The 13,355-nt window shown below is 45.3% G+C and overlaps 2 protein-coding genes across 2 annotated transcripts in view; one reads left to right on the forward strand and one right to left on the reverse strand.

The window, feature by feature from the left end:
- The window catches only part of cbln2b (cerebellin 2b precursor), a gene marked incomplete at its 3' end in the record, with an annotated part of 4,850 nt that extends 433 nt beyond the window's left edge, over window positions 1-4,417 (reverse strand). Inside the window, 5 exon segments of the mRNA XM_084326409.1 lie at window positions 3,278-3,339; window positions 3,342-3,396; window positions 4,078-4,103; window positions 4,106-4,312; window positions 4,315-4,417. Coding sequence (XP_084182535.1) covers window positions 3,278-3,339; window positions 3,342-3,396; window positions 4,078-4,103; window positions 4,106-4,312; window positions 4,315-4,366 — 402 coding nt within the window. The 5' untranslated portion in view covers window positions 4,367-4,417.
- LOC311237819 (spermatogenesis-associated protein 20-like) lies at window positions 4,365-12,456 on the forward strand (the record flags this gene model as incomplete). The annotated part of the gene is made up of 5 exons (XM_084325796.1): window positions 4,365-4,418; window positions 4,782-4,886; window positions 6,781-6,855; window positions 10,237-10,449; window positions 12,220-12,456. 5 exons carry the CDS (start codon window positions 4,365-4,367, stop codon window positions 12,454-12,456), a joined length of 684 nt encoding a protein of 227 aa, XP_084181922.1.
- Window positions 12,457-13,355: the final 899 nt, after the last annotated feature.

Consider the following 13,355-nt stretch of genomic DNA (forward strand, 5'->3'; position numbering starts at 1 on the left):
CCCACACCAGCCCCGTGCGCACACACATTTACACACACTCCTGCGTGCGGTCCCTCTCTCTCTCTCTCTCTCTCTCTCTCTCTCTCTCTCTCTCGCTCTCTCTCTCGCTCGCTCGTTCTCTGCTGTCTGTCGGCACCCTCTGTTTGAGGAAGTAATTCCACTAGCTCTGTTGTTGAGCGAATTGTTGATTTTTTTACTACAACCACAGAGCCAATCAGATCACAATCAGCTCAATCAGCTCCTTGCTACGTCGCATTGCGAGTCAAATCAGAATGACCTAATCACTGGGGGAGGAGATTGTCTCAACTGAATTAGAGCAATCCGTCAAAATGGTAATTAGAGACACAGACCCATTGATACTAACCCCCATACAAAACAATGCTAAACACTGGAAAAGGCCATTTATAAGACACAGGACCTTACTCGTTTTTATTTCTTATTTTTCACCATTTTTGCTGTGTGGAGATCTCTGATTGTCTGATTGGATAAAGTGGGAACGGGATACCAGGAAATGTATTCTCTGTTTACTGCAGAGCGGAGGGACTGGGACATGTTATTGACCAAACCTCTCTGTATCAGTGATACAGGCTGTTGGAATGTAGAGCTATTATTTTAACATGTAGACCAGTTATTTTAACAAAAATAAATACCACTTAAAGCATCTTTTAAGTGAGAATGACATTGATAAAATGCCAGCTGATTCATATGCCTTGTATAAAACTCCAAGCAAACCACAAAGAGAAAAAGACACAAGGCCTGACCTCCTCTTTTGTTTCAATACTGTACTTAGACATCTGTCTTCCTGAGAATGTTTGATCCATGATCAGCCAAAGCGTATGAATCCTGCCAAACTCCACTTGCTTAAAGGAAGCTGAAAGGTGTGGCTTCCTGTGTGGCACTTCCTTTGTGCATTTTGTACCTCCGTCCGTCCCCAGAAAGAGATCATGTTTTGTTTTGAAATAAGAGTGATGAGAGAGAGAGAGAGAGAGAGAGAGAGAGAGAGAGAGAGAGAGAGAGAGAGAGAGAGAGAGAGAGAGAATGGGGAGGTGTGTGTGGGGGGCATGTCAGGGGGAGGGTTTGATTGCCCAGTATTCCAAAAACATATTATTGTTTCTGCAATCCCACTGTATCACCGTTTAGATAACCCTAACAGTCATGGTGATAATGCACTCTGTGCTTGTATGACTGCAATCCAGTTTTCTCTTATCGTCATTGGCATTATTTTATCGCAGTCATCGTTTCAGCGTCCTGTTAATTGGGGAGATCTGTTCTTCGAACGGCTCTATCAAAGTTTTTTTTTTGTATCCCGAGAGCTGGTGTACTGCTGCTTAGCGACGCTCTAGCGACTGGGTTTCAGCACCATGGACAGAGACAAAGGCGCAGGGGAGGAAGGGTTGTATGGAATGTACACTGGTTGGCGTGTCTCTGTCCATGGTGCTGAACACACATTGGGTCTGTTGAGCTGTCTTGGTTTGTTTTAAAAACCTGTCCCACATGAGACATGATTTTTCGATCAGTCTAGCTCTAGCAAATGCAAAGTATAATAATAAAAGTGATAAATGCCTATACAATACAATATCTTTATTAGGCGGGACATATAGGGATTGTTTCTATTATTTTCACAATGTACATTTAGTGAGCAACGTCACTGAACATTAAATCAGTCAAAGCTACGCAGATCCGAAATGTAGAACACACAATAATGTGAATATGCACTTTATAAATTATATCATGTTTAATAAAAGGGTCCTATGTCGTCTCCATTGGCAGAAATATGTCGCCTTTTTTCTCTTTTGATAAACTCTGTATAGTAGGCGGCCTACATTTGGCTTATTTTTCAATACGTTCAGCATCCAAACGCTACACCATGGACAGCACAAAACAAAACAAAAAAGAAAAAACTTCCATTCGTGCAAAAAAAAATGCTTTGGGCGTGAAAGCACTTCTTCTTCTTCTCTGGTTGTCCGTTATTCCACACACCTCACTGGGACGGAGACCGTATTCTTTTTAAGGCTATACAAACATGAAATAGGGCATAATACACTCAGCCTCTTCAGTCATCGTCTTCACTCTCATCCAGTTGCCCCGGGCGCACCTGTTTGCCTGCTGGCAAGAAAAGTTTCGTTTTCCAAAGCAATAAAAATCCAAATAACCGACAAGCATACATCACAGGCCGATCAATAGGTTAATCATCCAGATTTGCGTTAAAGTTGGTCGATGGGGGGTTGGGATATGAAACTCCAAGGAAACGTTCATGTTTTAGTTTTTTCTTTTTTTGTTATTAGATAGTGTAGGTACAGAGATATTCGTCGGCTTCCTTGGCGGACAGTTTCTTGGTTCAAAATAAATGGCGTGTTTTTTCTGTTTTTTCTTTTTCTTTTTCGTTCCTCGACCAACGAGAGTCAGGCGCAACTTTAGGTCAGGCGCAACGGTTAGATTATAGGGGGAACACCAAAAAGCCAGAGAACGTGGAGTATTTCCATCCGCCCATGAGGGTGCCCGCTCCAGCTTCAGATACACGCGGTCCTCGCGCTCGACCATCAGGAGAACCCCGTTGCTGGCCGCCTCGCGCGTCACGTCCTGGTCACCGGCGAACGCTGATATGACCGGATAATCGTTCTGCATCAGGTTCACCTGCGGGAGTGGAGGGGGGCACAAACAAGCTCATTCCGAGTCTCACGTTCACTTCAACCCATCCTGCCGATGGATTTTAGACTCTTTTGTATCATAAACAGTATATATTTGTAGATCTGGTATGTCATAAATGTCTAGATGCAACAGTACTGTCTACCTGTATCATACAGGTAGACAGTACTGTTGCATCTAGACATTTATGTATGTATGTCATGTATGTCATGTTATGATTAATTGAAAATGTGGGACCCTGATGTAAACAAGACGAAAGACTTTCTCTGGTCTGCATCCCCTTAACAATTGTATGTATTGAGCTGTACTGTATTGTACCCATTCTGCAATCTGTTAATAACATTTTCAATCAATCAATCAACTGGGATTGTTTTTAGTTTTCCCCCAGTGACCTCAATCGTTTGGATGCAGATCGAAACTGTATGTTATAACAATGTATTATACCACCAAATACATGTGCTGTATGTTATAATAATGTATTTACAGTACTACCAAATACATGTAATGTATGTTACAATAATGTAATTACTACCAAATAAATGTGCTGTATGTTATAATAATGTACTCACTACCAAATATACATGTAAACAATGTATTTAGCAATGTACATATAAATCGCTCGCCGCCTCACCTGTATGGTTTGTCTGTTGTACACCTTCACCACGTGGAAGCTAAAGCTGTAGATTCCCCTCCTGGCGCTGAGAAAACACTCGCTTTAAGGTCGAAATGGGTGCCTATGTTCACTAAGACCTGTGTGACGGAGAGAGAAACAAACAGAAACGCACAATGAGCGCGGTTTTCGGGTATATATGTTTTTGTATCATCTGATTCACTTCAGTGATGCAAATCAACCCAATGATGCCTTTTCCAGACAGTTCGTCTCGGTGAGTCGGTGCTTGTAATACGGCAAGGGATTTGTGATACATTTCAGTCACAGTCGGGATCCTGCTTCCCATTTTGATGTATGTTATTAAACAATAGGAATCCAATAGGAATAGGCATGTATATACCACCCGGAGACATCAGACGTGAAAATTGATCACGGTAATCCGAACATCCAACCAATAGCAACACAGGACGGATCCAAACTCTGCCAAGGCCTAAAACGCGCGCGATAATCTGCTATTATGGAACCACGTATCCAAATTACGCAAGGTATGCCCAGCCATACACTTTGCTATACTCGCAATAAAACAAACCGTTATTGTTTTTCCTTGGACAGACCCTGACTGTGTATAGGAGAACAATACAACGACAAGTTATGAAGTCCATCGGCGAAAGGCGAGGAAGTTAACCTTGTTACACAGCTTGAGGCAGAAACACAATAACCAAAATGACAACATTATTCATGAACATGGTTATGGTCTATTCAAAGCTAAACTCGTGTGCACAGTGTGTTTTGTTACAGCCATTATTGCGGGGATACCTGACCTGGTCGAAATAGATGGTCATGACGTGTTGCTCATCTCTGATGGCTCGTGATTGGTTCCGCGCACCGCGGAAAAAGCCACCTTTGCGCCGGCGGAGCGGACGGATATCCCGAGTGAGGAGGTGACTCCTCCGTCCGAGGAAGGGTTCGAGTCGCACACCACCAGACACTTCCCTTCCAGCACGATGGGCTCCGTGTCGTTCTGTCCGAGGGGGGAAACCACTCCGCATCCAAGAGGAGGGTCAGTGCCAGCATGGCACAGGGTCCCGGGCAGCGCGCTAGTGGCACCATGGTCGGAACGCTGATCCTGTGCACACTGATACTACCCGTCAGCCCCTTGGAGGTTTGTTAGGACTCGATCACCTGGTCCAGCCTTACTCTCTCTCCCTCTCTCGCTCCCTCTATCTGCGACTCTCTCCCTTTCTCTCTCTCTCTCAAACACGCACACACACCCTCTGACTCTGACACATAGACGCACTCACGCTCCCTCTCTCTCTCTCTCTCTCTCTCTCTCTCTCTCTCTCTCTCTCTCTCTCTCTCTCTCTCTCTCTCTCTCTCTCTCTCTCTCCCCTCTCTCTCTTCCCCCCCCCTCTCTCTCTCTCTCTCTCTCTCTCTCTCTCTCCCCTCTCTCTCTTCCCCCACCTCTCTCTCTCTCCCCCCCCCCCTCTCTCTCTCTCTCTCTCTCCCCCTCCCTCTCCTCTCTCAGGGCTTCCATCGTTACTCTACAGACTCATCTTGGCACGTGCCCCATTTTGAGAAGATGCTGTATGACCAGGCTCAGTTGGCTGTAGCCTATATCACCGCTTACCAGGTGGGTGTCGGTGAGAGAGTGTCTGTGTGTGTGTGTGTGTCTTTGTCTGTGAGAGTGTGTGTGGTGTCTATATCTGAATGAATGAATAGTTTTATTTTCGGTCTTTGTTTACAGATAAATCAAAAACAGTAAAACACATGTGTGGACTTTCAAAAGTGTGAGGATTCGCCTGTCCCTGGACCTTTTTCCTGTGTTTTCCCTGTCTACTCTCCTCAACAGCCCCCACCCTTGGACATCCTTGATCCTCTACCACGCACCTGTTGGGAGGTTGCAATCACCTCGGGAGAGTACATAGGTTGCAGACTCCCCTCCAGTCCTGGTCGGGTCGTTCTGTGTTCTGGACTCTGTATCTGTGTCTGTGTTCATGGAGTTCTGGACGTTACCATTCTGTACGTCACCATCACCTGCCACGTCTCCGGCGTGAGACGACGGCCCAGCCATCACCACCTGTCGCCGTTTGCCTGGAGTGGGACACCGTCTTCGCTCTCTAATTCTCTACGGGAGGTTTTCCAGTGTTCCCACTCCAGACGTCAAGGCGGCTCGTCATCGCTCCCGATTCCACGGGAGGAAGGCGTCTCTTCGTGATCCTCGTTCCTGGGGTGAGGCTCGTCGTCGCTCCCTAGTATTCCACGGGAGGACGGCGTGTTCCCATCCCGGTCCCCTGGGACCCCCTTTGTTCTGCGCTGCCCGTCTGCAGCATCCGAAGAGGAGGAGGAGGATCCCCGTGCCAGGCCTCCGCCGTCGGGCCCCTGTCCCCGTGCCAGGCCTCCGCCGTCGGGCCCCTGTTCCCGTGCCAGGCCTCCGCCGTCGGGCCCCTGTCCCCGTGCCAGGCCTCCGCCGTCGGGCCCCTGTTCCCGTGCCAGGCCTCCGCCGTCGGGCCCCTGTCCCCGTGCCAGGCCTCCGCCGTCGGAACCCTGTCCTCATCCCTGTAAGCAGCTCTGGCCCTCGCCCTGTCCAAGGCCTTAACCCTGTTCTCTGTCCCTGTCTCCAGCCCGCCTCTCCGGGCCTCTGTCCCTGTCCCCCTCTCCTGTGCCCCTGTTCCTGGCCCTGACACTTAGCCCTGGTCCTTAGCCTTAGTCCCTTAGCCTGTTCGCCTCTTAAAGGCACAGTGCCGTATTTTCCATAATTCCTTGACTCTAGTGTTTTTGTGTTCTCCCTTAAAGGGACTGTGCCGCTTTTTGTTCTTTAATAAATATTTGCCCTGTTTTGGCTTACTCTCATACCTGTCTTGTGTTGTGCGATTGGGTCGGTTACAAACCATAACAAAAAGAAAAGAAAAAATCACAAATGTACATATTCAAAGTAAGCTCGCACACAAAATCCAAACTCAATGACCGAAAAAAGGAATAGGCTGAAGCACGTGCTTATTTTTGCCTATCCTTTACAATTCTTAAAAACTAAATATACTTTAATATAAGAAAGACAAATTTAAAATATGCTGCAAGATATAATTTTCTTTCTTTTCAGAGAAAAAAGAAAAGAGAAAATAAATGTTTGATGTTTTACTCAAAACTGTACTCCTGAATTATTTTATCCTTTAAGGCTTTTTTTAATCTCCCCTGAGAGCTACACAACTTCAACCCGTCACTAAGACTATTCCACAATTTAACTCCCAAGATTGAAACGCATCTAGCTTTTACATTAGTTCTTACCTTTTTACATGTTTTAAAAATACACAACCCTCTTAAATTATACTTTCCTTCTCTTGGTTGAAAGAGACATTGAATACAAGCTGGTAGGTTCTTACTCTTAGCACGAAAAATGATCTCCAAGGTTTTTATGTAAACCATATCTACACATTTTAATGTGCAGGACTTTATGAATAATAATATCTGTTTGTGTGTGTCTGTGTGTGGTGTCTATCTGTGTGTGTGTGTGTGTGGTGTTTCTTCAGGTATCAGGGGAGCAGATGTTTGCAGATGTGGCCAGAGACATCCTGCTCTACGTCTCCAGAGATCTCAGTGACAAGGTGAGCTGGCCAAGTTCCCCTCGTTAGTAAGTGTGTGTGTCTGTTGGTGTTTACTGTATGTGCAAGTGAGTGTATCCTGTGTGTGTGTGAGAGAGAGAGGGAGGGAGATGAAGAAGGTGTGTTCCATGCGCTGCAATTATTGTCTGTGTGTGTACTGTACATGAGTAAATGAGTGAGGGCAGTAGGTGGCGCCCTTTGACAAATGACCGCTTAAACCCCTGCTCTCCTCCCAGGGTCAACCTGTGCCGCCCCCTCCTCTCAACGGCGGCGGTGGCCATTTTCTGTTGATTAATGACTCGACTTTGTGCTGGAAAAGGGGGAACGATTAAAAACCTGCACACATTCAGATCATTATATTCCCCAAGATTTATTATGTAATTATTCGCTGACGAATTACGCTACTACGAGAGTGATGTAGCACAGATACCGTGTTTCTGTTGGTGCTGGCGGACAGGGAGGCAGGTGGGGAGGGCTTTCCCTGAGAGCACACGTCTACAGTCTTTATCTTTAGCCATAGGCATTTTCACATTTACATTTAGTCATTTAGTCATTTAGCTGAACGCTTTTATCCAAAGCGACTTACAAGTTCCGCACGACAAGTCAGCAGGAAGGAAGGGTACAACTCTTTCAGCTGAGTAACAATGTTCATTAAACAGTGCTGAAACTTGGGTGCTGCAGTGTTGAGTGCATAGACATAATACATACTAGTATAGTAGGAGGAGTGCATGGTAGTATAGGACAGTAAGAAGGTTATTGTTTTTTTATTATACATTTTTTACATTTACGTTTAGTCATTTAGCTGGAGGGATACAACTCTGGCAGCTAAGGGTCAGTGATATTGTTCGTCAAACAGTGTTGAACTTGGGCGCTGCAGTCTTGCGTGCATAGTAGTATAGACATTATTAGCAGGGTAGGAAGTAGGGCTGACCCCTATTAGTCGATTAGTCGACTAATCGGTCGAAAGGAGCCGTAGTCGACTGCCAACCTCTTAGTCGAATACAAAAAGAAAAAAATATATAATTTCTTTATTTAAATTTTTTTATCATTCTTTCCAAAAGAAAAGAGGCCTAGAAGCGTGGCTAACGCTAATGGCACGCATACCAGCGAGGCTAACTGCCTACGAAAACAGGCACAGCGGCACTGAAAGAGGATTTCACCATCTAATGAACACACTAGACTAGACAAATATCAAGATGTATCCATCAGTGGACCAATTGCATGCTTTTGCACTGAGGACAAGAAGCCTTCAGTCGACTCCTTCAGACATTAAGCACCCCCCCCCCCCCCCCACAGAGGACAAGAAGCCTTCAGTCGACTCCTTCAGACATTAAGCACCCCCCACAGCCCAAATGGAATGATACAAAAAAAAATATTATAATAATAATAAATAAATAAATATTATATTTTTTTTTTCTCGACTAATAGTCGACTAACGGCACATTTTGGCCAATCATAGTCGACTATCCAAATCCTTAGTCGGGGACAGCCCTAGTAGGAAGTAATATAGACAAGGTATATTACTTAGTAGCAGAGTGCATACTAGAAAAAGACGGTAAGAAGGTTAGTAAGCTAGTTTTTTTTCTTCTCATCACAATCTGAAGAATAACCGCCCGAATAGTCAGTATTTTTTCATCAACTGACCCTGTTTGTAGTACCATCCAATTCGGGATCTCAAGCATGTACAGTGTAGCTGTATACAGCACAGCAGAGGAAGAACCTATTGGACCTATCTCAAACCCCGCCTTTCATTTCTCGATCCTCCAATCGGAACTGTTGCTGAACCGATCGACGGGTCAATTGAAGGCGCACAGGGCCCACTGTCGCTGAGCCGCGTGCCGTGCGGCCAAGGCTGGCTCACAGAGAGAGAAGCTGGTGAACAAGACGTCCTGTTCTAATGATTCCAGTGCCATTGATCGCTCATTGAACTGTCATTGATCAGCTCACTGAGGAGTAAAGAGAGCCAGCAGTAATTAGTTGACTATAAAGCAACACATCTCACGGCCGCTCTCCTTTTCAACGCTGTGCCGAGACTGTATGGAGCGCATCGCTATACTGGACACGAGGTTGTATTAAGAGTTCTATTTTGTAGCGATTTACCTGGGGAAAGGGTCGGGGGAAGGGAACATACACACACTCAGCTCTTTCGTTCTTTCGTTCTTTCTTTCGTTCTTTCTTTCTTTCTTTCTTTCTTTCTTTCTTTCTTTCTTTCTTTCTTTCTTTCTTTCTTTCTTTCTTTCTTTCTTTCTTTCTTTCTTTCTTTCTTTCTTTCTTTCTTTCTTTCTTTCTTTCTTTCTTTCTTTCTTTCTATCTTTCTATCTTTCTTTCTCTTTCATCGTGAGGGACTCTGTGGAGGAGAGCATGGTGGAGATCCAGAGGGAGAGGCAGGACCTGGTGGAGAGTGCTTGGGGACTGGGGAATGCAATGGGTACTGTGGGGGGGGAGGGGCTGAACATATGCATTTGAATGTCAAGTGGTTTTTATGTGCTGAAGGAGGTTTTTGGGGTTTGTTGGGGTGGTTGTGTGTGTGTGTGTGTGTGTGTGTGTGTGTGTGGGTGGTGGGTGGGGGTGTGTGTGTGTGTGTGTGTGCGGGTGGGTGTGTGTGTTGTTTTTATGAAGATGCCGGGAGATTTTTGTGTCTCTACTGACTGTTTTTAGTTGAATTGTTTTAATAAAAGAACATCAAAAGTCAAAGTCTTTCTTTCTTTCTTTCTTTCTTTCTTTCTTTCTTTCTTTCTTTCTTTCTTTCTTTCTTTCTTCTTTCTTTCTTTCTTTCTTTCTTTCTTTCTTTCTTTCTTTCTTTCTTTCTTTCTTTCTTTCTTTCTTTCTTTCTTCCTTTCTTTCTGGCGAGAGATTGGCTATGATTATGGCTATTAACAATCATTGGCTGACTATTAACCTTCTGTCGTGTGGCAGTGAAAGGGTTAGGCCTTCCCCCCTACTTAACTACCACTAGACCCCTGACCCTTCTATCCTCTTTGTTTTACTGTGTCCTACCAGTTTTTATTACTTTCATTGCTTTATTATGTTTTTAATCTTATATCTTGCACCATATTGTTTGTTTTGTTGCTTTCATTGCTTTGCCATGTTTTTTTTATTTCTTTCTTTTAATCTTATACCTTGCCTCACACTAATTTGTTTTTATCAACCTGCTTGTGAAGCACTTTGGTGTCAGCTACCGCTGCCTGGAAATGTGCTATACAAATAAAACTGACTTGACTTGACTTGACTTAAGCTAGTCAGCTTTTTCTCAATTTCAATTTAATTGAAATCGTTCTCGTCTTTATTGAGTATCCAAATAATGATCATAGATGATGTCTATAAAAACGTCACTAATCACACAACCCCCCCCCCCCCCCCCCCTTTTACCTTGCAATGGTACAGTCCGGAGGCTTCTACAGCGCGGAGGATGCGGACTCTGTCCCGCCGGCGGGGGGTCCGGAGAAGCGTGAGGGGGCGTTCTGCGTGTGGACGGCCTCGGAGGTGCGCGAGCTGCTGCCCGACGCGGTGGCGGGGGCCAGTGGGGGGGCCACCCATGCCGATGTCTTCATGCACCACTACGGGGTCAAGGAGTTGGGCAACGTTGACCTGGAACAGGTAAGGGGGGGGGGGGGGGTGCATTGCATTTAAATAAATTTTTAGATGAAACCGCCAAAATGCCACGCACTCACAGTTAACCACTCTGCCCCTAGTGGCGGTTCACAGGTATGGCACTTGGAACGACGTTCAGAGGATATATCCTCGTTATTCACATCACAAAATTACTATTCGATAGCTGGGGAACTAAAACCGAACCCCCCTCCCATGTTAATGTTAGATGTTGGCTTTTTTACCAATACCGATATATACCGATATTGTCCAACTCTTAATTTCCGATACCGATATCAACCGATACCGATATATGCAGGGTTTCCCCCCCAAAAAAACTGAATCATTTCAGGTAATTAACATTACATATCTCTTGTCGTGGAATTAACACAACATTATGCATACTTTTGACAATAAATAAAATCTGAATGTGTTCTTACTTGCTTGCCTGGGTAAATAAAGGTTAAATAAATGTAAATGTTTTTTTATTTAATTTTTTGAAAACCGATACCGATCATTTCCGATATCACATTTTAATGCCAATATCGGCAGATAATATCGGTAGGCCGACATCCCTAATGTTAACAATATGATTTTGTTTTTACTTAATAGCAAATGTAAGATAATCCAACAAGCGAGCTAGCCGGCTGCTGTCATTGCTAACAGCTAACGCTAGCGGACAGACCTAGCTAACAGCTAACGCTAGCGGACAGACCGAGCTAACAGCTAACGCTAGCGGACAGACCGAGCTAACCGCTAACGCTAGCGGACAGACCTAGCTAACAGCTAACGTCACTGATGCTTGAAATGTCTGAGCTTAGTGGAACAACATAGCAAACGTACACAACTTTGCTACCATGTAACATCTCCAGTCTCCAGCTGTTAATAACAGACTGTTACGCTACCTGGCTAGCTAGTGTGAGCTGTACCCAGCATGCCGTGCAGCGGTGTAACAGTTAATAGGGTCCCCTCTCAATACACTACACAGTGTAGTTGCCGGTAAAGACAAGGGGAAATATATTTTCTAAGACGAAACTATATTTGCATAAACTAATCGATTTCTTATCATCTAACGACTATTCAAATATATGAACATCGATGCCCATCCCTAGTGTGTCCTTCATTTCATACAGTACTATATGTGTGTGTGTGTGTGTGTGTCAGGGTTTCCCTTAGCTGATATAAAAGAATAAAGAGAAATACTACATTGACCGTGGTGAGTGAATATGTTAGAATGTTATCAGCCAGGTTGGCCGGCCCAAAGAATTGCTAGCGGAAACCCTGGTGTGTGTGTGTGTGTGTGTGTGTGTGTGTGTCCTGGGTGTGTGTGTGTGTCCTGTGTGTGTGTCCTGGGTGTGTGTGTGTGTGTCCTGGGTGTGTGTGTGTGTGTGTGTGTCCTGGGTGTGTGTGTGTGTCCTGGGTGGACAGCAGCCTCTTGAATAAACATTAACCTGTCAGCACAGACAGACATGTCAAACACAGGCTCTCTCTCTCGCAGTCTGAGGCGTCTCACTCTCCTCCTCCTCCTCCTCCTCCTCCTCCTCCTCCTCCTCCTCTCCCGCCCCCTGTGTGTCCTTCTCCTCCTCCTCCTCCTCCCCCTCCTCCTCCTCCTCCTCCTCCTCCTCCTCTCCCGCCCCCTGTGTGTCCTCCCCCTCCTCCTCCTCCTCCTCCTCCTCCTCCTCCTCCTCCTCCTCTCCCGTCCCCCGTGTGTCCGTATCACTCTCCTCCTCCTCCACTCCCGCCCCCCCCCCCCCGCCCCCCGTGTGTCCCCCCGCTAAGGACCCCCACGGGGAGCTGCAGGGCCAGAACGTGTTGATAGTGCGTTACTCCGTGGAGCTGACGGCCGCGCGCTTCGCCATCGGCGTGGAGCGAGTCAAGGAGCTGCTGGCCTCCGCTAGAGCCAAGATGGCGGAGGTCCGGAAGAGCCGGCCACGGCCGCACCTGGACAGCAAGATGCTGGCCTCCTGGAACGGTACAGTAAGCGACAGACGGGACGATGCATCACACTTTGGATGAGATGTCGTGTTTATTTTTCCGTTTCTTATGTCGAAATTTGGACTCTTGGACCCCCAGCCACCACATAAAAGCTAGTTTAACTCGAAGGCAAACTCAAAACTGCACAGATATCGTCCACTCAGTAGGGCTGCACGATTAATCGATTTGAAATAGAAATCGCGATTTGGAATGATGCAATTATCAAACCATATATTTAACCAGGAAGTCCCATTGAGATACAAGATCGGTTTGGGAGAGGGAGGTAAGGGGTTTTAGATTGTGTGTTGTGAAGTTTAGACTTCAGAGAGGGAGAGTAAAGTACAGAAGAAAAGGTACCGTTGGGGACCGGTGTCGATTCCCAGGTAAACTTACAAATAGTGTCCCATGCCTTAGGGAAAGCGAGTATCTTATTGAAATGTTTTTATTTTTTATGTACTGGTCTTTTACTGAAATGTTATTTTACTGTACTTTGCCTATTGCCGTACTTTTATTACTGTTGTCTTACTAATGTGATGCTTTTTTTTTTTTTTTATATAATTTTTTATTTAATTTAATTTTAAACATTGATCTTAACTGATCACTGTGACTTTATTGCTTTTATCGTTATATATGCCTATGTTTGTGTACAGCACTTTGAGCTACATAACATGTATGAAAGGTGCTTTATAAATACTTACTTACTATAATCGCAAATGTAATCGCAATCGCAATATCTGTCAGAAAAATCGCAATTAGATTATTTCCCAAAATCGTGCAGCCCTACTCAGCATACATTCATATGGGATGAAGGGGCCTGAACAACCAGATCTGTTCCTATTATTCTATTGTATGAGGCAAACCTCTGGACCAGCCTCTGCATTGTTTGTCCGGCACGCGCTATCAACTGTGATTAATACGGATTAATCCTAACACACACACAC

The sequence above is a fragment of the Notolepis coatsorum genome (genome assembly GCF_963971535.1).
Source record: "Notolepis coatsorum genome assembly, chromosome: 12".
NCBI classification, from domain to species: domain Eukaryota; kingdom Metazoa; phylum Chordata; class Actinopteri; order Aulopiformes; family Paralepididae; genus Notolepis; species Notolepis coatsorum.